Here is a 23,295-nt window from a genome sequence, read left to right as displayed (position 1 = left end):
TTTCTTTTAGGAAAGACTTTCTTTTATTCTTTTTTCCTGTAAAATTAAAAATATATATACAGTTAATAAAATATACCAAGAGAGCAGAGTAAAGACACCTGGAAAGAAATTGTCATGACCAGAGCATCCTCTGGAAGGCAGCTGGTCTGCTGTCAGTACCCAAATGTGCTCCACAAATACTCTTTCATGCTGGGCTCCCAGCTTCTTACAGTAGGAACCAGAAGTAGAATTATACTGCGACCTAATTAACTGAGGTGGAAAGGAAAAAAAGACAATATGGGAGAATAGTACCCCCAAAATCAGATAAAACTATATTTTTTGATCAAATGATCTAGAAAGCTAGAAAACCTGAGTTCTTAATATGTGTACATCTGAAAAAGTTGTGTCAGTGTATTTGGAAGTGTCTGATTAATATACTACTTCTTTCGACTGAGAAAATAGCTACTGTGGACCTATATTCTTGTATTGCTTTCAGCAACAAATCTACACTACTTAATCACAGGACAGGTATGACCCTGAATGAGGTATTTCACCCTCTTCTGGCCTCAGTGATTGGTGTGTGAGTGATTCAGGTTAATCGGCATCCTTTCCCAGAAGTTTTCAAATGGGAGCTTACAGGAAAGATCCCTTTTTTCTCTGATTGCAAAGCTGTAAAAATGTGAGCCCAGAGCCGCTTTAGCCATGTACCTTGTCATTAAAAGTAGCTGGTTTGAACGAATAAGGCAGAGATGGAGTGGGAAAGAGAGTTCATAATGATCCTCTATTCTCTTACAAGGAATTCAGGACTTCAGCGTTTACGGATTCCTCAAAACTCTGCAGCATGACATTTTGTTAAGCACTGGAACTTCAAATTCAATATCCACGAGATCCTAGCTAGTTTTCTTTGGCTGAAAGTTTTCTGGTCATCTATCCCTGTCCTTCTAAGGCTCTGCCATACCAAGGTCAACATTTGCTAGTAAATTACTACTAGTGGCCTCCTTGATTTTTGCTGACTTAGTGTCAGTGTAGGTCATTTCATTACCCTTGTATGTTAGTTCACATTGAAACATTCTAATTTTCTTATCAGTAAAATTGGGGTGAGAAGAAATCCTTATACAAATGTCTTTTTATAATGCCCTAGATAAAAGCAACTGTAAAGTCCCACACTAGGTTATTATGGCCATTAGTGCCATTATTGTAAGTACTTACACTGACTACTAAAAAAAGATATAGGTTCATATAGAATTCCATTATCATTAATGGCAATGATACGTATTTTATTACAATCTCAAAAATACAGAAAGCTTTAAATTTCATCTGGTCCAGGCTTCCACTCAGTGGAGGATCAGCTTCTGTTCAAATGTGTTAACAGTGATGGAAAACCTAATGCTTTGTGGGACAGCCTATTACTGCCCTTTTAAGACTTCTCTAACTATTAAGAAATGTTCATCACAATGAGTTGGAATCTATCTCCTAGTAATTTCCACACACTAGTCTTATTTCTTCCCTTTGTAACAACAGAAATCTATATTCTTTTTCATAAGATACTATTTAACACTGAAAATATCTTTTGTCTTTTTAAGCTAAAATACTCCGCTCTATCAACAATTTTTGAAAGCCTAGTAAATATTAAACGAATCCACGTATTAATTTATTATACAGTAATTCACTTCATCCTACAAATGATTTAAATGATTTTAAATAAATTCTAGCATATAATATAAAACGGAGGTCAAATATAAATAAGAAAATACCAGAACTATCAGCAATTAAAATAAGAGTAGAAGATAAAGAACAGAAATATCCATGAGCATGTAAATTAAACTTCAGTTTGGCTGTGATCTAAAACCAAAAGTGAATAAGATATTTAAGTTATCAGTAACAGGAAAACATTTTTCTGTCATCATTTAAAATGCTTTTCTCCACCGTGTGGGCCTGTATCTAAGGCAACTCTTATCTATGTTTCCTGACAATGGCCTCATCAACATGTTCCTGGCAAATGCAGTAACAAGCCTCACATACCATCCATGTAACTGAATTCAAGATGTTGTCTTGTCAACTTCAGAAAAATATGTGGTCCCCAAAAATAAAAACAGATTTTTGCAATTACCCCAATTGTGGTTGGGGAAATTATTTCCTCCCATAGTTCAGACACTGTTTTCTTATCAGGGTTGTTTAAATAAGATTGTTTTGCAACTGTGTTAATTTGTTAACCAATATTATGTTCAAAATACTTAATTTTTACTTTGATTAATTTTCTTTATAAAGTGATAGGATGCCAAGTTTCCCAAATCTTAATCCCATTATTCTTTTTTGGACACAAACATTTATGCTGTCTCAGAGCACAAGCAACCCCATCATTGGTTTTCTTCATTTCTTTTAAGTATCATATTTTGCTTTAAAGCTTTATGCCATATCTCATAAGATTCACTATTCTTTCTCTATTTTATATTCTTTCTCTATTTGTATTACAAAAATTAGTAATATCTTCTTTGTCTTCAGCTAAGTCATTAAGGACAATGTTGACGAAGGTTGGATTCCTGACATTCTGCTCTAGCTATAGCCTAAATTAATCCTAATGGCAGAATTAAAACTGTTAGAAGGCCAAGAAAAGACTTGTTTAAGGGCAACATGGCATCATAAAATAGTATGGTTTTTTTACCTGGACAGACCTAGCTTCAAATCCTGACTTTGCCATTTATTGTTTGTGTGATCTTGAAAAGTTATTAACTTCTCTAAATCTGAGTTTCCTCATCTGTGTGTAGCAGGGTATTCTAGCTAACTGGATTACTGTTAATAGGATTAAGTAGGACTGCCAGCCCCTCTGGACATTTATTTGCCTAGTTTTGTAATTCATTTTCTGGCAATGTTTTGTCATCTGAGCAAAATAATGAAAAAAAATGGTGAAATTCTTTGTGCTCAGAAACAATGTGGATATGATAGAACACTGAATGTTCTTTGCTCTCAACAAGTCGTTGTATGACTGTGGGCAGGTCAGTTTTAACCTCTTTTAACCTCTTTCTTCATGCTTAAATGAATGGGAGTGTGTTGTTCCAAATGTGTGAAAGGGCCTTTTCTCAGTTGTTATTTAATCCCCAAATATGTGTTAGAAACTAAGTGCTTTATGCAGACTATTTTATTTAACTTTTTCAATGACCCTAAATATTACTATTTAGATTTATTAATACCCTTATTTTAGAAACAGTGAAAATGAGGTACCTAGCATAGTGTCTAGCACATAGGAGACACCCAATAAACAGAAGATGAATGACTAAATAAAAGACCATATCAGTTAAATATACTGAAAATATACCATGGAAATACAGTAGAAATGAACAAAGCCAATATGTTCTGTATTAATAATAGATTCAGAAATAATGGCCAAAAATATCTGGAGGTTTAATTGTCATAAAGTTATTTACTAGGATTGAACATCATTTCTCTTCAACTTTTTATGAAACTAGTTTTATTAAATTATTTTATATATAAGATTTCTTAGAATCTTAGAGATGGAAAGGACCTCAGAGATTAGTTTGTTAAAATCCCTCAGTGTACATATGAGAAAACTTAAGCCCAGGGAAGAAAAATTACCCAACCTCATTCTAGACCCTGGCAGAACCCGGACTGAAACCTAATTCCTAAACATTTGGAATTTGCCTAGTGTGAACAATTTTCCATGAAGTATTCTGAAGTTTCATATAAGATGGAACTCTTTTCTTTCTTAAAGTACAGTAAAATTTCTTATATATTCAAATATTAGAATATTGATAAACATACTTGGCACTTTTGTACCCTTTTATAAGACAAAGGAAAGCAAACATGAGATCAAGAGTATTTCAAAAGCGAGTATCTTCTTTCTTCTGAATTGTGATATCCATGGTAGTTCTCTGACTATATGAAAAACAACCATCATGTTTGGAAATTTATGAAGTATATTTTCCCACTCCTTGGAAATATAACAAATGTAGGTCTCTGTGATTTGTGCATGTGCATGTGTGCATGCGCACGCGCGCGCGTGCACACACACACACACACACTTACTTTACATCTTGGACTGACTTGTTTTTAAAGTAGTTCTTTAAGAAATACAATAGTAAAGTAACACAGTGTCTTTTGCTCATAGCATATTGGCTGAAATACTAGACCCAAAGGAAGTTTCCCTGGAGAGCACTTTTCTTTGTAAAGATGACAAAAATATTCAGGGCACCAGTGTTTTCAAGTTGAACTTCCTTGTTGAAATTCACTCCACAGTCAAAAGAAAAAAGTAAAATAAACATTTAATTTTTAATAATGTAATAAAATTGTTAGAAAATATTCAGTGACACAAATATTTCCAAGACTTACATGTAAAGGCAAAAATACTAGAGTACTGAATTTATTTCCAATTCTTAACTGTTTGGGTTCTTGAAGCTTTCATTTTCTTATCTGTAAAACAAGCCCTAAACCTGAAATTGTGCTGAAGAAAAACACAAACTAACTCTTGGCAAATAAAATCACTTGTATGTGGATTAAATTGCTTTCTATAAGTTTTATTCTGCTAATGTTTCAAATACTTTTAACTCTAAAGAACTCTATCAAATTAGTTTTAATAGTTTTAATGTGATAGAAGGAAGCTATTTCAGTCGCTAAAAACAGGGCTGACATTTAAACTGCAAGCAGCATGTAGCACTAGAAAGAACAGTAGCTTGCTCTATTTTTTGAGCCGATGTTTCACTCTTCTTGTCCAGACTGGAGTATGATGGCGTGATGGATCTTGGCTCACTGCAACCTCAGACTCCCAGATTCAAGTGGTTCTCCTGCCTCAGCCTCCTGGCTGGCTGGGACTACAGGTACGCATCACCATGCCTGGCTAATTTTTTTGTATTTTTAGTAGAGACAGGATTTTGCCATGTTGCCCAGGCTGGTCTCAAACGCCTGACCTCAGGTGATCCACCCACCTCGGCCTCCCAGAGTGCTAGGATTACAGGTGTGAGCCACCATGCATAGCCCAAAGGATATTAGCTTTCAAACATTTTAGATTCAGTCTAGAGTAGCAGAAAACTTTATATAGAGATCCAGTACCCATGAACACATATAAAACTGATTTCAGAAATTTTATGAAACAATATTACTATGACTGATGTACTCTGATATTTGATTCTATTCTATTCTATTTCATTTTAAAAGCTACTGATTGTAGCCAACCAAATCGATTTCTATGTCCCCTGAGAGAACACAACTAATTTGAAAGACATGGTTTCATGTCTTTCAAAGAAGAGATTTTTAATGGAAGGAGACTGTTTACTTTTTTTTTTAACAAAGAAATATGAAAAATTTGGAAAATGGAAATATACTCCCATCCATTTAGGAAAAAATATTTATGTTGGTTTGATATTGTCATTATTGTCATGTTTACAATTTTTTACTGATAAAATCGGAACTGCCTAGCATTGCAAAAAAAAGGACTTTACTTTCTGGCTCCACATTTCACTAACATTAACTGCTCATTCAATTTTATTTCTCAAGGGTTAATAAATATGGTATACAAATTATACAAGGTTACATCTGTACAAATATGGATAAATATGAAATAATTTACCACATGTCACCAAAAGATATGTGGATTGTGCCCATGTTGATGATTGTGTTCTCAACTGAGATAGAGAATAAGATGGTAGAAGGAGTATTACATCAGAAGTCAGGATACTTGGGTCCTAATGTTATATATGCAATATATAACTGAAATAGTTTCTTAACCTCTCTAATGTCAGTTTCCATTCTTTAAATGAGGGGATTGATTTAGATATTTCAAGGCAATGCCTACTTCTAAAGTTCTTTAATTCAAGTTGTTTATTTAAACCAAAGGGAGTGTTTCATCATGCTGTTAATATAGTACCAGTTGGTTGTACCTAGCAAAATAATAACTTGTTCTTTGTTTATTTTTATTACTATTTCTAAAATATTAATGCCCTTTTGCTATGCTAGCAAGAGGACACTTAAGTAAACAGAGTATGGAGGTGTACAAGAAGCATAGTCTAATATGTTCTGATAACTGTGGTCATTAACTGTAATCTATACATTTATACATGTATTCATCTAAAAACATATTTTTTCTGTGTAACTGTAATAAGCAGGACATTAATACAGAATTAAAAGTTTTGAATTTTTAAAAATATTTAATAGGTTTCAATGAGTTTGTGAGGAAATTTATTGTGATCGATCATATACTATCTTCATATGTCTTTCTATATATCAGAAGTAAAGAATATATTTCTTGAAACAAGATGTTGGTCTCACAGTGAGGATCTGTCAAGGAATGCAAATTGGTATGCCTAGAAGCAGATTTTTACTTTATTATATTTTTAAAATTTTTATTTTAAGTTCTGGGGTACATGTGCAGGATGTGCAGGTTTGTTACATAGGTAAATGTGTGCCATGGTGGTTTGCTACACAGATCATTCCATCACCTAAGTATTAAGCCTAGCATCCATTAGGTATTCTTCCTGATGCTCTCCCTCTTCCTACTCCTGACCCTCCAGCAGGCCCCAGTGTGTGTTGTTTCCCCATCACATGTCCATGTGTTCTCATTGTTTAGCTCTCACTTACAAGTGAGAAAATGCAGTATTTGGTTTTCTGTCCCTGTGTTAGTTTGCTGAGGATAATGACTTCCATCTCCATCCATGTGCTTACAAAGGACTTGATCTCATTCCTTTTTGTGGCTGCATAGCATTCCATGGTATATATGTACCATGTTTTCTTTATCCAGTCTATCATTGATGGAAATTTAGGTTGATTCCACGTCTTTGCTATTATGAGTAGTGATGCAATGAACATACCCATGGATGTATCTCTGTGATAGAATGATTTATATTCCTTTGGGTATATACCTAGTAATGGGATTGCTGAGTCAAATGGTATTTCTTCCTTCAGATATTTGAGGAATTGCCACACTGTCTTCTGCAATGGTTGAACTAATTTTGACTCCCACCAACACTGTAAAAGTGTTCCTTTTTCTCCACAACCTCACCAGCATCTGGCTTTTTTTTTTTTTTTTATTAATCACCATTCTGACTGCCATGAGATGGTATCTCATTGTGGTTTTGATTTGCATTTGTCTAATGATCAGTGTTGTTGAGCTGTTTTTTCATATGATTGTTGGCTGGATGTATGTCTTCTTTTGAAAAGTGTCTGTTCATGTCCTTTGCCCACTTCTTAATGGAGTTGTCTGTTTTTGCCTTGTAAATTTGTTTAAGTTTCACATAGATGCTGGATGTTAGACCTTTGTCAAATGGATAGATTGCAAAATTTTTCTCCTATTCTGTAGGCTGTAGGTTGTCTATTTGCTCTGATAATAGGTTTTCTTTTTTTTCTTTTTTTTCTTTTTTTTTTTTGCTTTTGTTTTTTTTTTTTTGCTTTTGTTGCAATTGCTTTTGGTTTTTTGTCATGAAATCTTTGCCTATGCCTACGTCCTGAATGGTATTACCTAAATTTTCTTCTAGGGTTTTTATAGTTTTTATAGTTTTGTAGACTTATACATTTAAGTCTTTAATTCATCTTTGATTTTTGTATATGGTGTAAGGAAGGTGTCCAGTTTTAATTTTCTGCATACGGCTAGCCAGTTTTCCCAGAACCATTTATTAAATAGGAAATCCTTTCCCCATTGCTGTTTTTTTCAGTTTTGTTAAAGAACAGATGGTTGTAGGTGTGTGGTTTTATTACTACATTCTCTATTCTGTTCTATTGGCCTATGTGTCTGTTCTTGTATCAGTACCATGCACTTTTGGTTACTGTAGCTTTGTCGTATGTTTTGAAGTCAGGTAGCATGATGCTTCCAGGTTTGTTCTTTTTATTTAGGATTGTCTTGGCTATTTGTGCTCTTTTTTAGTTCCATGTGAATTTTGAAATAGTGTTTTCTAATTCTGTGAAGAATGTCAATGTAATGGTAGTGTAATGGAAATAGCTTTCAATCTATAAATTCCTTTGGGTAGTATGGCCATTTTGACAATACTGATGCCTCCTATCCATGAGCATGGACTATTTTTCCATCTGCTTGTGTCCTCTTTGATTTCCTTGAGCAGTGGTTTGTAGTTCTCCTTGAAGAGGTCTTTCACTTCCCTTGTTAGCTGTATTCCTAGGTATTTTATTCTCTTTGTGGCAATCGTGAATGGGAGTTCATTCATGATTTGGGTTTCTGCCTGTCTGTTGCTGGTGCATATGAATGCTAATGAGTTTTGCACATTGATTTCGTATCCTGAGACTTTGCTGAAGTTGCTTATCAACTTAAGAAGCTTTTGGGCTGAGATGATGGGGTTTTCTAGATATAGGATCATGTCATCTGCAAAGGCAGTTTGACTTCCTCTCTTCCTATTTGAATACATTTTCTTTTTCTGGCCTGATTGCCCTGGTCAGAACTTCTAATGCCATGTTGAATTGGAATGGAGAGACAGGGCATCCTTGTCTTGTGCTAGTTTTCAAGGGGAATGTAGAAGTAGATTTTAAAAGCAGTTTCTCTTCAGAACATTTTTTTTTCATACCACTTAATAAGTATCTTGAAATACCGTGGCTGTAACAGCAGCAAAATTAGTTATATCAAAAAGAACAATCTTGAAACATTTATTTCCAATCCAAAACAGGGTTTTATATTGTGTTTGTCATAAATCTCCATATTCTTCTCTACCAGATGACTGTGATTGCAAGGAAGAGCTTGTCATGACATCTGACGGCAGAATCATAGTGTGCTACCACCATTCTGTGGACATTTCATATGAGCATACAAAACAAACCCTCAACCAGATCCTGTGCAAAATAATGAAGAAACATATGCTCAAGTGCTGAAAGCTAGATTAGAAGTGAAAGGTGAACATCTTGAGAAACTCATGATAGAACAACTTGGAAAAATGTTTCTTTCCTACTAAGCGCTGCTGGTATCCTGATGGACAATATCACAGATGTTGTAAGAAACTAGATCTTCCAAACAACAGATTTTTTAATTACGTTGGAGAATAAATTCATGAGATCTACCCAGAAATAAATGTCATGGCGTTTCTATTAGCTTCTAGGAAATAATAAAATTAGTTATATTTTAATCAGTTTCTACTATTTGCTAGGCCCCTTTTGTCCATTTTATTTATTTTTTTTTTTTTGAGACAGGGTCTTGCTCTGTCTTCCAGGCTGGAGTGCAGTTCACTGCAGCCTCCACCTCCCAGGCTCAGGTGATTTCTCCTGTCTCTATCTCCTGAGAAGCTGGGACTACAGGTGCACCACTACTATTTTATTTATTATCCTTAATAAGACATTGTTTCCCCTGCAATTTCTATTTAGGAGGTGAGGAATCTTTTAAGAAGGTGGAAAGGTGCTTTATTTAAACTTGTAAAATATATTTGTGTTACAGTATTTGTAAAATTGATGTGAAAAATAATTTCTTACTCAAAATCTATTGTTTGATCTAGTTTGCTTAATAAAGGAACTCTAAGTTTCAAGTGGCCAGTAAAGTGTGAGGAATAGTGACTAGGAGAAAGTAAATACTTAACAATGGTGACTCTGTCACCTAAAGGGAAAGTGGTTTGCTTTTGTCATTAATGTAAATTTCATTTGGAAAGATTAAAGAAAAAACAAGTTGATTGAACTTGATAAACCAGAAATATTTATGAGCTTTGTTGATGATATATCTTTGAAAAATGGCTATTTTTCTTTCAGGTTGATTTATTTCCAATATTTTACAAATTTTAGGTATGTTAGAAATGTAGACAGGATAAATTCTTCAAAAATCAAAATTATATATACACATATATGTTTTTTAAATAAATGTGACCCATGTTCATATATGACTTTTTGTTTTAAAATAAATTCTGATTCTGGAGTGCTATGGGACCTAGAAGAGGTCTTTTCGAAGAGGCCTGGGACCTGAGGCCAGTTAGCTATGTTGTAGAACTTTCATGAACTCTTATATTTTACATAGGTAGGATTAAGGGAAAATGGATGTTAGAAAGCGAGTTTTACAATTAAGTTTGAGAGTGGACTATATATGGAAATTGGTCAGTATTCCTGCTTGCTTTTTTAAGGTAAAATGGGGAAGAAAGAAAGATTATTTTGGGTTCATTATATATGGATTTGCCATTATTTCAGCTGACAGAGGAGTCACCTTCTTTCATTGGTTATAACTTTCTGGTGCCTAATTTCCTTAAGCAAGGTGGAAACACTCCAAAGCAAGGGACTTGAAGATGATTGTTTTTATTCACTATAGTCTTGTTTTGTTGTGTCAAGGAGTCAGAATCCAGGTGCAATATTTTTCTTGATTCAAAACATTCCAAACAGGTATTTACGTGAAAAGCCATTTTAGGTCTTTGAAAAAAAAGGCAGTACTATATTATATAAATGTCAATCCCATGGGAACTGCCTTCTGATTATGTAATATGCTTCCCAAAGAGGTACAGTATACTGATCAAGGAAAGTATCCACCATGTTTATTTTTTTTTTTTTTTAATTCTTACATGACATTCAAAATGTGAATGCTCACAAGAAATAAGACCATTTTAGCAAGTTTCTAAATAGGCTACTGTTTTTGTTTTCGAGACAGGATCTCCCTCTGTCACCCAGGCTGGACTGCTGTGGTGCAATCTCAGCTCTGCAACCTGCGCTTCCCTGTTTCAAGGGATTCTTATGCCCCAGCCACCTGAGTAGCTGGGATTACAGGCATGCCCCACCACCCCTTGCTAATTTTTTTTTATTTTTAATAGAGGCTAGGTTTCATCATGTTGGCCAGGGTTGTCTGGAACTCCTGGCCTTACGTTATCCATCTGCCTCAACCTCCCAAAATGCTGGATTATAGGCATGAGACACCACTCCTGACCTGTAAATAGACTATCTTAATGACAACTTTGAGTCTGGAGAATGCAGCTAATGCTAATGCCTGTCCTAAATATTAGGCCACTTCATTGTTTCTGATTCTCTGTGTATGTTTAATACACTCATTGTTCCAACATACATTAGTTCCAAATCCAGGCTAAATATATTTATTCATTTGTTCTCACACTGCTATAAAGATACTAGCTGAGTCTGGGTAATTTTAAAGAAAGGAGATTTAATTGACTCACAGTTCCACATGGTTAGGGAGTCCTCAGGAAACTTAACAATCATGGCAGAAGGCAAAGGGAAAGCAAGTACCTTGTTCACAGAGTGGCAGGAGAGAGACAACAAAGGGGGAACTGGGAAACACGTTTAGACCATCAGATTTTGTAAGAACTCCCTCACTATCATGAGAACAGCATAGGGGAAACCATTCCCATGATCTAATCACCTCCCACCATGTCCCTCCCTCGATATGGGTGGGGACACAGAGCCAAATCTCATTGGTATATTTATCCCAAAGTGATTCCAGTGTCATCTCTAATCTAACTTAGTTCTAAATGCCTTTGCTTTTTTGCTGTGATCTTAATAATTTTTCAATTTTTTTAACAAAAATAGCTTCCATTTATTTAGCACTTACCAAGTATTGGGTAATGTGTTTTATAATGTATTATTTTAAATATAGATACTTATTGCCATAATTATTGCCATAATTCAGATATGTTTATTTCACAAATAGATATTGTTCTTTAGAATGGACCAGGCATATAGGATACAGCGTTTAATAAAAGTGATCTCACTTATATCTGGAATCTAAACAAGTTGAACTCAGAGAAGTAAAGAGTAGAATGATAGTTACCAAGTGCAGGGTTGGAGGCAGCAGTTGGGAAGATACTGATCAAAAGATTCAAAATTTCAGTTACATAGGGGGAAGAAGTTCAAAAAATCTATTGTTAATAGATTTTATTGGTAACTATAGTTAATAACAACATTGTATTTTGAAAATCATGAAGATTTTCAGTGTTCTCACCACAAAAAATTGATCACTATGTTAGCTCAATTGAGCTATTCCAACAATGTATAAATATTTCAAAGCTTCATGTTATACATGATTCACATATAATTTTGTATTTGTTAATTAAATAAATCAATAAGGCAAAGTCTCTGCCCTCAGAGAGCATTCAATCTGGTGAAAGAATTAAACCATAAAGAAATATATATACATATATGTGTGTGTGTGTGTGTGTGTGTGTGTGTGTGTGTGTGTGTGTGTGTGGTAGCTACTGGAAGGCTCCTTTTAGACCACCAGCAACATAATTGGCCAGGGGCCCCAGTTCTGTTGTATTCTGAACTCCACAGTGCATTGGTGCAGAGGCTGCCTTCACAGGCTGCTCTCAACTAATGACTAGGACAGTGCCACTAAGTTACACTGTTTCTGGGAAACACAGGACCCCTCTGAGGATGGGTCACTTTGGCTCAGGATCCCCCAACAGCCTTGCTGAATGTTCCCGAGATTGCATGATGGTCTAGAACACTTACACACATTTCCATTTTAGGCCTGCTGGCTCTCCCATACTTTTTTTTTTTTTTTTTTCATTTTTGTGGGTACATATTGGGTATATATATATCTCCCAGACATTCTTGACTCCCTCCCCATTTTCTCTCACACATGCATTTCTCCTAGTAAAATTCTTGCATGTTTAATCCCATCTTGACATCTGCTTCTCAGAGGATCTGGACTAACACATTATGTTAGGGAGTAATAAGTGCTGTAAAGAAAAACGAAAGCCCCAATAAGGGATTAGAAGTGTGCTCTTTTAGCCAGGCGTGGTGGCTCAAGCCTGTAATCCCAGCACTTTGGGAGGCCGAGGTGGGTGGATCACGAGGTCAAGAGATCGAGACCATCCTGGTCAACACGGTGAAACCCCGTCTCTACTAAAAATACAAAAAAATTAGCTGGGCATGGTGATGCGTGCCTGAAATCCCAGGTACTCAGGAGGCTGAGGCAGGAGAATTGCCAGAACCCAGAAGGCAGAGGTTGCGGTGAGCCAAGATCAAGCCATTGCACTCCAACCTGGGTAACAAGAGCGAAACTCCGTCTCAAAAAAAAAAAAAAGAAGTGTGCTCTTTTAAATAAGGGTGATCAGGAAAGGTCTTAGGAGGAGGTGATGTTTGAGCCATATAAATACTCGGAGAAAACTGTGATTTACAGAGTAAAGTAAATTACTTGAAATTATTCGTTGATTTGTAGTAAATCAGTATGTAAATTTGTTACTTCCAAGCTGGAACCTTTAAATAAAATTGCTTTTATATATTATTTGTGAGTGATGATAAATATAATGAGTGTATTTATTTAGATAACAATCCATATCAAACAATTGTGTCTATGTAGACCAAAATTACTTCAAAAAGGATGAATAAAATGCTTCAGAAACCTTAAAATAATGCAATTATCTTTTGTACAGCATGAATTGTATTTCCTTCCAGTCTACTTCACTCTGGCCTTCCTTTCCCTCCATCCCACCCCTTCTTATATATTTATTTTGTTAGTGATACAGCTTCTTTCATAAGCATTTTTAAAATAGACAATGACATTTACTTTATCTTTTTTCCTTCTAACTTTCCAGTCCTGTTTCCTGAAACATCTCCACTGCCTGAGTTGCCATTAAAATATTTTTCAAAATATTACACAATACAGGCTGTGCTTAATGATACATGCCTGTAATCTCAATGCTTTGAGAGGCCTAGCTGGGAGGATCACTTGACTAGGCTGTGCAACATAGCAAGACCCTATCTTTTCAAAAAAATTTAAAAGTTAGCCAGGTGCCATAGTCCCAACTACTCAAGAGGCTGAGACAGAAGGGTCACTTGAGCCTGGGAGTTTGAGCCTGGGAGTTTGACCCTGCAGTGGTAAGCTGTAATTGGGCCAGTGTACTGCATTCCAGCCTAGGTGACAGAATGAGACTCTCTTAAAAAAAAAAATTACACAATACAAAATAACAAGCACATTCTTATTTTGATCTGAACTATAAGCTCTTTCAAATAGCTTTTTTTCTCTCTTTGCCTGTATGTACCAAATCTTCCCAAACTGAAATCACATTACATTGAGAAGTTAGGGGAAATTTATATCCTAGGTTGCAGTCTAGTTTCTCCATTTAAGAAATTCAAAAAAGAACCTCTACTTTTATTTAATAACATTTTAGTTTAAGCTATTAAAATTCTTACATACTTTTGCTTCCTTTTTTCTTAGTTCTGAAAAGTTTAACTTGTAAAAAGCATTGTAATTTTAAAAAAATTCTTCTATATATTTGCAGTGTGCTTTGATCAGTGAGTTTGAAATGGATTCCCTTTGCTTGTCTTTTGGTAAAAGCAGGGTACTTTTCTGCCTTTCATAAAAAATGAACTGCCCTTCTTCCTACAGAATAGAGTGTGGAGGGCAAAATTCTTCTTCATAAGAAAAGGGACACTCAAAGTAATACTTTTCTAAGCTTAATAAAAGACAGTTGTGGCTGAAAAACTGCAATAATGTCATGTAAGTTTTATCTTGCATAAGCAGCAGAGTGAGGAAATTCCAGAATTAATAAGTGTGCTGGTACAGCTGTGCCCTTAGTTGAAAAGTTCAGGGTGTTCTTTTCATACTCACGACTGGATATTTTGCTCCATATTAGCCTTTGCAAGATTAATTGGCTCCCTCTATTTCCAAGCTGCTAAAATATTTATAAATGGGTCTATTTAGGGGATGAAAAATTTAAAGTATATGTAATAAATGGTCATTTTGACTAAAAATTATTGTCTATATTTGACTTGATTTTGTAATAACCAATAATGAGTTATTTTAAATTGTCAAGTCCTCTTAAATGTTGAGTTATGAGATGGAAAATAAAGCACTTGAGAGATGATGAAAAGAAGTGGAGAGTTAAAAGCCAAAGATAGTCTCTCTAACCATAGCTTTAGTTATTAATGTAGTGCTCGTTATCCAGGGGGCAGTTGGCAAGTTGATCATCAGTCCTGCCAATGATATAAGAAGAAATTGGCTTAAAATAGAAAATATAATTTCATGACTCAGAAGTCTATTGAACAGTATAATGAAACTTGAGAGAGTTTACTCCAAAGTTTCAAAAGGTAGAAAATGTTTTCATTTGAAGGAGTGGTTTTGGTGTGTTACTAATTAGATGATTTGTTTCAGCTTCTTATGTCATGCATTTCTTAACTCTTTCTCTCTCTTGCTTTCCCATTCTTTCTTCTTAGAAAAGGAAGATTAGTAGATCAAATGGATGTACAATACTGAGCAGAAATAAGCAGGTTTAATCAGAGCGCACTTTTGTGTTAATTTCAAAATTAAACCTGCATACTCCTGTTTCATTTGCTTTCAACACAGTCTGAAAGTTCAGTTTTTACGAATGCCTATATAACTTTGGATAGTGACTCTAAAATTACTCAGTGTATAGATGTATTTGCTCAAAATTAAGATAATAGAGAACTTTATTTTTTCTAAATAAAATATTTTAAGGCTGAACTTCATTCTGAGAGAAAAGCTGTGAACCGTGTGCTCTTAGAGAACCACTTTAGAACCAGACTCATCAAGTTCTGCCAGTTATGAGCTAGGCTTATTTCAAGTAACATTAGTTCTCTGAGGCTCAGTTTTTTTAATATAAAATTTAGATTATTTGTAATGCCATCCTTACAGAATAATTATGAAAATCCAATATTAAATATATTGTTACCTTTATAAGGAAATGACTAGAGGGTCTGATATTTAGTACTCCAGGAACAAATTTTCATTGTTTTACCTTTTTAAAAATATTTTTCTCCTTTTTTTCCAGGCCTCACATAAACAAAAGCAGGTGGAAAAAATACCACAGTCTTTCTGTTGTGCTAAACAGACTATAATATTTCTTTTGACTTTGAAAGATTTAGCCGTTTTTCAGGTTAATGGAAATCCCATTCAGAATTCCTTTTGAATTCTGAATTGTGTAACAACCAGAGTGAAATGTTGTCCTTTCTAAAGGTGTCAACTGAGCTAGAATTAATCGACACTTCCAAGGAAGAAAGAAATAGTGACAGAGGGTTTTTCTTTTTCTACCTAATCTTTAAAAAAATAAATATCACTTAGGATTTTCCTTTTTAAATTATCTTTTATGATACTGGGGAGTACTGTTCTGTAGCTAACATATTTAATTGCTTGCCTCTATTGTCAGTGGTTGGCAGAATAGGAACAGTGATCATATAGTTTATATTTGGAAGTGATTGAAATAATGCAATAAGATTTCAATTTTCTTAAAAACTGACTCATTTCATGATGTTAACGAAGAACTAAACCATTTCATCAAAATTCCTAATGAATATGCCTAATTTTTATTTTTTAAAGATTAAAATGAACAAAAAATGGGAGCCTCATTGATAGTTTATCACAGATGCCAACATATTGTTTTAATACAATTGAACACCAAAACTTATAAATAAAATTAAGATATCTTAAGACATATTTAAAAATATACAAATTCTCTACAATAATATTTATAAATACAATATTGTGTCATTGCTGCTTTCTAGGGGTTATATTTTCATAAGCAAATTTTTTTAATTTTGCTACTTACAAGTCTAGACGATGATTAAAACAATCACCAATTTCCACAGTACATAGATTCTTCTGTAAATATGTAATATTGTGACTTGGTATTTTCACTGCTATACACTGTCCTTCTTCTCACCTAAACTTTATCTAATAGACAGTTTTCTATTGATGAGAGATTTCTTAATTTAATTGAAATGGGAGGAATTGATATTGATTTCTATAAGTTACCTGTCATATAATTCCTCAGTCATATTTTAATATAACTATAACTTTATATTAGTTTAGTTTGAGTCTTCTATGTCAATATATTACATATATTATGATAGATATGTGCTACATTGCTTTCAGATACTTTCATGCCTTTTGTTTCTGTCTGTGTCTTATAGCATGTACTCCCCAGTTACTTGATGATTTTAACAGAATTTAAAGATTTAGGAAAGAAAGCTGCCAATTCAAATTACTTACTCTTTCCCTATCTCACATACATGTATGCATTTATATGTGTATTTGTTTGTACCTTATTTGTTCTTGCTCTTCTGAAAACCCACACATAAAGTTGAACATAATGCACAGCATTGTTATTTGTGAAACTTGAATTCTGGGCACACTTTGGTCATTAAAACTATACTACTATGACATCCCTTGAGTCATTGTCTCTCAGTCTCTGTGGGAATTCACTCAGGGTGGTAGCAAAAATATTAAAGGAAAAATATTAGAGATAGCTTTAAGGAATAGTCACAAAACTTATTGGAAGGCCAAGAGGTTTTTGCATAGAGTCAGTAGAAGTTTGAGCTGAAGGCAGCCTAAATCCTCTTTACATTTAGATAAAAAGAAAACAAAATAGCTGAAATATGTAGAGAAGTTTGTCTGAATAACTTGTTCATTCATGTAGTCTTAAAACTAACATTTGAGCTGGATGGCCCTCTTGTGGGGAGGTCGACCAAGGAGATTACCCTCTAATAGTGTTTGCTTTAGGCCTCAGAACTTGGCCTTTAATTTTCCTCCACAAGTGTGTTAGCTTAGAGCCTCTGTTATTAAATTCATACTGAATAAATGCAGAGAAGGCCAACTAGTCAAGGTCATGTAGCTGCAATCTCTCTCTGTGAGTGGCTTACAACCCCCCCAGCCCACTTGTTCACTGGAAATTTGTGTCTAAGTGCATTTATTCATCCGTCATGAAGGTAGGGTCTGTAGGACAGACCCTGGCAAGTCTCCTGGACTTAATACTAACTGAATATAATAACTGAATTGAACTTTGGAGAAAATCATCCAGAATAATTACGTAATGATTCAAAACATATTGAAAAGTGCAAAGCACTTTAGAATTCTAAGAGTGATTAATGGAAAGACTTCATCAAGACATATTATTTTCTCATGGTCACCAGAAAGGACATACCTAACCCTTTCCTCCATCAATAAATCTGTACATCATCCTCCATAGCTTTCATCCCTTAGATGAAACTCTGAATAAGTCAAAATATCTCACACTGTATTTTGATTCTAGATTCCACTTGAAAAACTTACTCTGTAATAAATCATATAAAATGAGACAAAGGTGAAACTGTTTGTTGTCAATTACTTTTCTATCTAAATTTTGCAATAAAATGCCTAGATTCTTTGAACCAGGTGACAACAAAATTATGAATGAAGACAAGTGAGTTATAAGTCTTTTAAAGTAAGATTTCTAATTGTTTATTAATATTTGATCTGTGATTGAAATTGAATGTCATAAAAGGAGAATCACTAAATTGCTATTATTGCTACTAATGAAAAATGCAAGTGGCTTTACCAGTAATTAGAATAATAAAACAGAAACTTTATATTCAGAGTTTTATGTGGCATATTCAACTTTCTGTTCATAGGTCTTCTGATTCTGGTACAGTGGTATCATCTGTAGGTTCAGTTGTTATAACTATAGGAATATTCTCAGATATCCATCCCTTAGGAGTCCTATTAAAGGACCGTCTCCCAGAAAGGGGATTGACAAAGGACATAAACCTGGGATCTGTTAACAATAGTAGCTCAAAATCTGGAACTTTAAATTTAACCATTTTTGATGCTTTTTCAAAACCTCCAAATGGGGTGGCAACCCTGTGGGAAATAAAAAAGAAAACAGATATTAATACTCAAATTTATTTGTCAAAATAGAAAACTATTTCATGATTTTATAGGCATGATTTCATGAGTGTGTTTAATTCATGATTTTGTGGGCTTACTAATCTATGTATGATTGTCATTTTCTGACCTCTGAGGCAAGCATTTCTACTTTAAAGACGATGCTTTTACAAAAAGTCAAATATTGTTAACAAATTCTTGTGAAGTTCCTTTGTATATACTCTTAGTTTTGGACTAAACTAATCTATTTCCTGTACACTGAGCTCATTACAGACATGTCTTGCCTCTGTACTTTTACCAACAATATTTCCCCTATTCAAGATATTTCTAGGCCAGGTGTGGTGGCTCATGCCTGTAATCAGCATTTGGGAGGCCAAGGCAGGAGGATTATCTGAGGTCAGGAGTTCGAGACCAGCCTGGCCGACATTTTAAAATCCTGTCTCTACTAAAAATACAAAAATTAGTCACGCATGGTGGCAGGCGCCTGTAATTCCAGCTACTCAGGAGGCTGAGGCAGGAGAATTATTTGAACCCTCAAGGCAGAGGTTGCAGTGAGCCAAGATCATGCCACTGCACTCCAGTCTGGGCAACAACATGAGACTCCATCTCAAACACACACACACACACACACACACACACACACACACACACACAGATATTTCCTGCTGGGTGCAGTGGCTCACATCTGTAATCCCAAATACCTGGGATGCTGAAGCAAAAGGATCATTTGAGCCTAGGAGTTTGAGACCAGCCTGGGTAACATAGCAAGACCTCATCTCGGAAAAAAAGAAAGAAAGAAAGAAATGGGAAGGGAAAGGAAAGGAAATAAGAAAGGAAAGGAAAAGAGAAGGAAAGAAAAGGAGAAGGGAGGGGAGAGGAGGGGCGAGGGGAGGGGAGATGAGGAGAAAGAGGAAAAGAGGGGAAAGGAAAAGAAGGAAGAAAAGAAGAAAGGAGGAGAGGAAAGGAAAATAAAAAAGAGGACATTTTCTCCCTACCTTCTTCACTTGTATATGTCCTACAGCCTTACAGCTCTAACTTTCTTCAAACTATACCAGCCCACACTTCTTAGCCACATTCCTGTAGCATCAATTGTTCTATGTCAGTCGTTTTCTACTAATGAAATGGTACTTTGTATTGTGAGCTTCTCCTATTAAGAATATAATCTGGTTTGGGTTATCTGTGAATTATAAACTCTTTTAGGGCAAGAAGTATGTCTGTTGCATCTTTCTATCTCTACCTGAAAAACTTTAGCATTCTTCCATTTGTCTTCTGAATAAAGCCCAGCTTCTTTATGTTGGCATTCAAGAGCCCACGTAAGTTTTTAACTTTGTTTGATTTAAGCATTTTATTATTCATTCAGTACCAGACACAGTTCCAAGTGAGCAGTATAATCAAAGTCTCAGCTCTTACATTCTAGTGAAGGAGATAGACCCTAAACATAGCCATATACAAAAACATCTAATAGTGATAACAGCTATGCATAAAGTTAAAATAAAAATAGTGTTGTAATATTGAATAGCTGTTGTAATATTGAATAGACTAGAAAGTTACTTCAGGTTGAATCACCAGGGAAGACTTCTCTGAAGAGGTGACATTTAAACAGCCATCTGAAGGTCAGAAGTTAGACATGAACAGTATGGCTAAAGTACATCAGCACTTGTAGTAGACAGAATAGCTAATGCCAAGGACCCTACGGCAGAAATAATGTTGGCACATTCAAGGAAAGAAAGAAGGTTTACGTCACTAGACTAGTGGGTGAGGCTGAGAAGAGGGAAGTGGGGACAGAGAAGTAAAGTTGTGTGGGACTTTTTCCAAGCAAGGAATATGGATTTCCTTTTAAGTGTGAAGAGGAACCATTGTAGGGTGGTAAGCTGGAGAGTCTATAACCTAATTAAATTTTATAAGAATGATTCTTGCTGCTATTGCTGTGTGAACAGATTATAAGACAACAGTAGAAGGAGGGAACCTATTGCAGCAACTCAAGGAAGAAACGAAGACTTGTATTTCAGGTGTTTTATGTAAAGATGGAAAGAAGTGGGTGGGTTCAGGATGTGCTTTACAGGTAGAGTCAACAAGATTTGCTGATAAATTGGATTAAAACTATGATGAAAATAGATAAATCAAGGAAAATTCTTACATTTAGAGTTTTAGCAACTGACTGGTGGAAGACAGAAAAGAACAGGTTTGGTCTGTGGGTAGAAAACACAATTTAGACATCCCAGTGGAGAGGTCAGTCATGCAGGTTTTGCCCTATTCACTTACACACACCCTTTAACTGCTTGCTCTTTGCATTTATGCTCTCCTACCTTACTGCCTCTACTCATACTCTTTTTTTTCTCTTTTTCTCTTCTTGGAGCACTCTGATATTTACAACTATGTTTCTAAATCCCCTTTAAGCCCTAATTCACATTTAACTTTCTTGAAGCTTTCCCAATTTCTCGCAGCCAGAAGTAAGCTTTCCATCCTGAAATTTCTATGACTTCTGTTTTCACCTCCCCATGACCCTATTTTATATCTTTCCTTATATTCATTGGTATGTCTGCCTTGTTTCTTACCAGACTGTACTCTGTACTCTAAGAAGATTGGAATTTTCTTTGATATATCTTTGTAATTCATTACAATATACTTGTATAATGCATTGTACCATAGGACCTGGCATGAGTATATAAACTCTCTAATATTGTGAAGATTATTTTAAAACCTCAGAGATCTTATTTTCTTTGTAGCTCAGTCACTCTGCTATCTTTCTTGAATGGCTTACTTTCTGTGTTCCTTTATTAAAGAATTAATAAAGAAATGAATATGTACCATCTGCTACAAATTCGATTCCATTACTTTCGTTTCAATTAAATTTTTCCCTTCCCAAATAGATTTTAGTATGTAAAAAGGAAAGTCATATTCTATTTTTTTGTATATTCCCATTGCATCTGTTACAGCAAGGGTACCCAACCCTTAGGCCACAGACCAATCATCCATGGTCTGTTAGGAACCAGGCCACCGGCAGGAGGTGAGTAGCAGGTGAGCGAGCATTACCACCTGAACTCCACCTCCTGCCAGAGCAGCAGCGGCATTAGATTCTCATAGGAGCGCAAACCCTATTGTGAACTTTGCATATGAGGAATCTAGGCTGCAGGCTCTTTATAAGAATCTAACTAATGCCTGATGATATGAAACCAGCTCCCCCTGCCCTGCTATCTCTACACCCCTTCCCCCATTCTCAGAAACAATGTCCACAAAACTGGTCCCTGGTGCCAAAAAGGTTGGGGACTGTTGTATTACAGTGTCATGCAACTTCCTTATTAGAAGTTACCTTTTTGTGACTGATGACTACTCTGTCCTTCCTAAGATACCATAATCTAGGTTGGGGATGCAGAAGGAGACTAATTCACTAGAAAGACCTATATAAGAAGCACTCAGACTGCTGGAAGTAGAGTAAAACCGACAATACTTCAAGCATCAGGCATTACATCCTTTATCCAACCAATTTGGTAGGAGCTAAATATGTTAGTTGCTGACAATAGTTATCATAGCCTGTGAGAACTGCAGGTGAACTGTGTTTGTCATATTTGTTTCAAAATTATTTCAGTGGCATGAGAAATCTGTTGCTTTTAACTTGCAATATAATTTGACACTTTCCTCTTCTAAAAAGTTTTTATTATGCACAGTGGAAAAAATAATTCCAATAAGTTTCTGAAAACTGTATTAGGATAGGTCAGATACTTAAATTGTAAATTTTGTATGTTGATTTGAAATTTTACTATCACACTTCTAAAACAATAAAATCTTGTTTTAAAATATTTGTTGGATATTCTGTTCTTCAGTGTACTTTTTGAACTCTGTAATATTTACGGTTTTATAATAATAATACATCCCTAAAATTCAGTTTGTATAAATCAAATTCCAAATTTGCTAAATTTATAGTTCTTTTTTTATAGTTCTTTTTTTAATGTATGTAACATATAGGTGTTCATTCTTTTCTGTGTAAATTAAATATTGGGCTCTTGCCTGCAGAATGTTTAATACATATATACTCCTCAAGATAGCCTCTAAATTCCCCCCTTCAGTACCATGCCATAGTTTTTCTAGTGAGTTGATATATCACCATCACATATATCTTATCCATCTAAGAAAACCAAATAGCTATTATGAATAACCACTATTTTCCAGGAACATGCTGGAAGCAAATAAGTGGAAATGAAAGTCTTGGTTTTTACTCTCAAATAACTTGCAATCTATTGAGAAGAAAGTAAAATTTTACATTATTTTTTATTTAAAAAGGCATACTAAATTATGTATAAGAACTCTCCCAGAATGCACAGGGAGCAGGCAATATGATGAAAAATAAACTAGAGTCCAGATGAGGATATTCAAGTTTCCAGTGGAAGAAAACAGAACATTATGAACACAGTCATGAACCAAAGATATAGAAAGCAACTCTCCTGAGTTGAAGGAAGAAGAGATTATAGAGGAAAGGAGTTACCAAGTACTAGACAAAGTTAAAAAGAAAAAAAAACCAGCATGGTGAAACCCCGTCTCTACTAAAAACACGAAAATATTTAGCTGGGCGTGGTGGCGCATGCCTGTAGTCCCAGCTACTCGGGAGACTGCAGCAGAATTGCCTGAACCCGGGAGGCGGAGGTTGCAGTGAGCCGAGATTGCGCCACTGCACTCCAGCCTGGTGCCTGGTGATGGAACGAGACTCTGTCTCAAAAAAAAATAATAATAATAATTTTTATAGCAGTGCTTAGAACTCTTGCCATCCAAACACAAGTATTAATTTTGGTTGTCAATTTCTATTGTAT

The 23,295-nt window shown here is 35.1% G+C and overlaps 1 protein-coding gene and 1 pseudogene across 2 annotated transcripts in view; one reads left to right on the top strand and one right to left on the bottom strand.

Annotated features, from left to right (window-relative positions):
* Positions 1-8,514: 8,514 nt before the first annotated feature.
* LOC108281904 lies at positions 8,515-8,964 on the top strand (annotated as a pseudogene).
* A 9,081-nt stretch (positions 8,965-18,045) lies between these two features.
* The window catches only part of MYOZ2 (myozenin 2), a 49,198-nt gene continuing 43,948 nt past the window's right edge, over positions 18,046-23,295 (bottom strand). The window contains exon 6 of one of the 2 annotated variants that reach the window (XM_017497559.1): positions 18,046-18,469. In XM_017497559.1, coding sequence (XP_017353048.1) covers positions 18,235-18,469 — 235 coding nt within the window. In that variant the 3' untranslated portion in view covers positions 18,046-18,234. The remainder of the gene's footprint in view (positions 18,470-23,295) is intronic. The other variant, XM_017497560.2, reaches the window with a different exon arrangement.

This window comes from Cebus imitator, unplaced genomic scaffold (genome assembly GCF_001604975.1).
Source record: "Cebus imitator isolate Cc_AM_T3 unplaced genomic scaffold, Cebus_imitator-1.0 Scaffold233, whole genome shotgun sequence".
NCBI classification, from domain to species: Eukaryota; Metazoa; Chordata; class Mammalia; order Primates; family Cebidae; genus Cebus; species Cebus imitator.
This window is presented reverse-complemented; position numbering and strand designations above follow the sequence as displayed.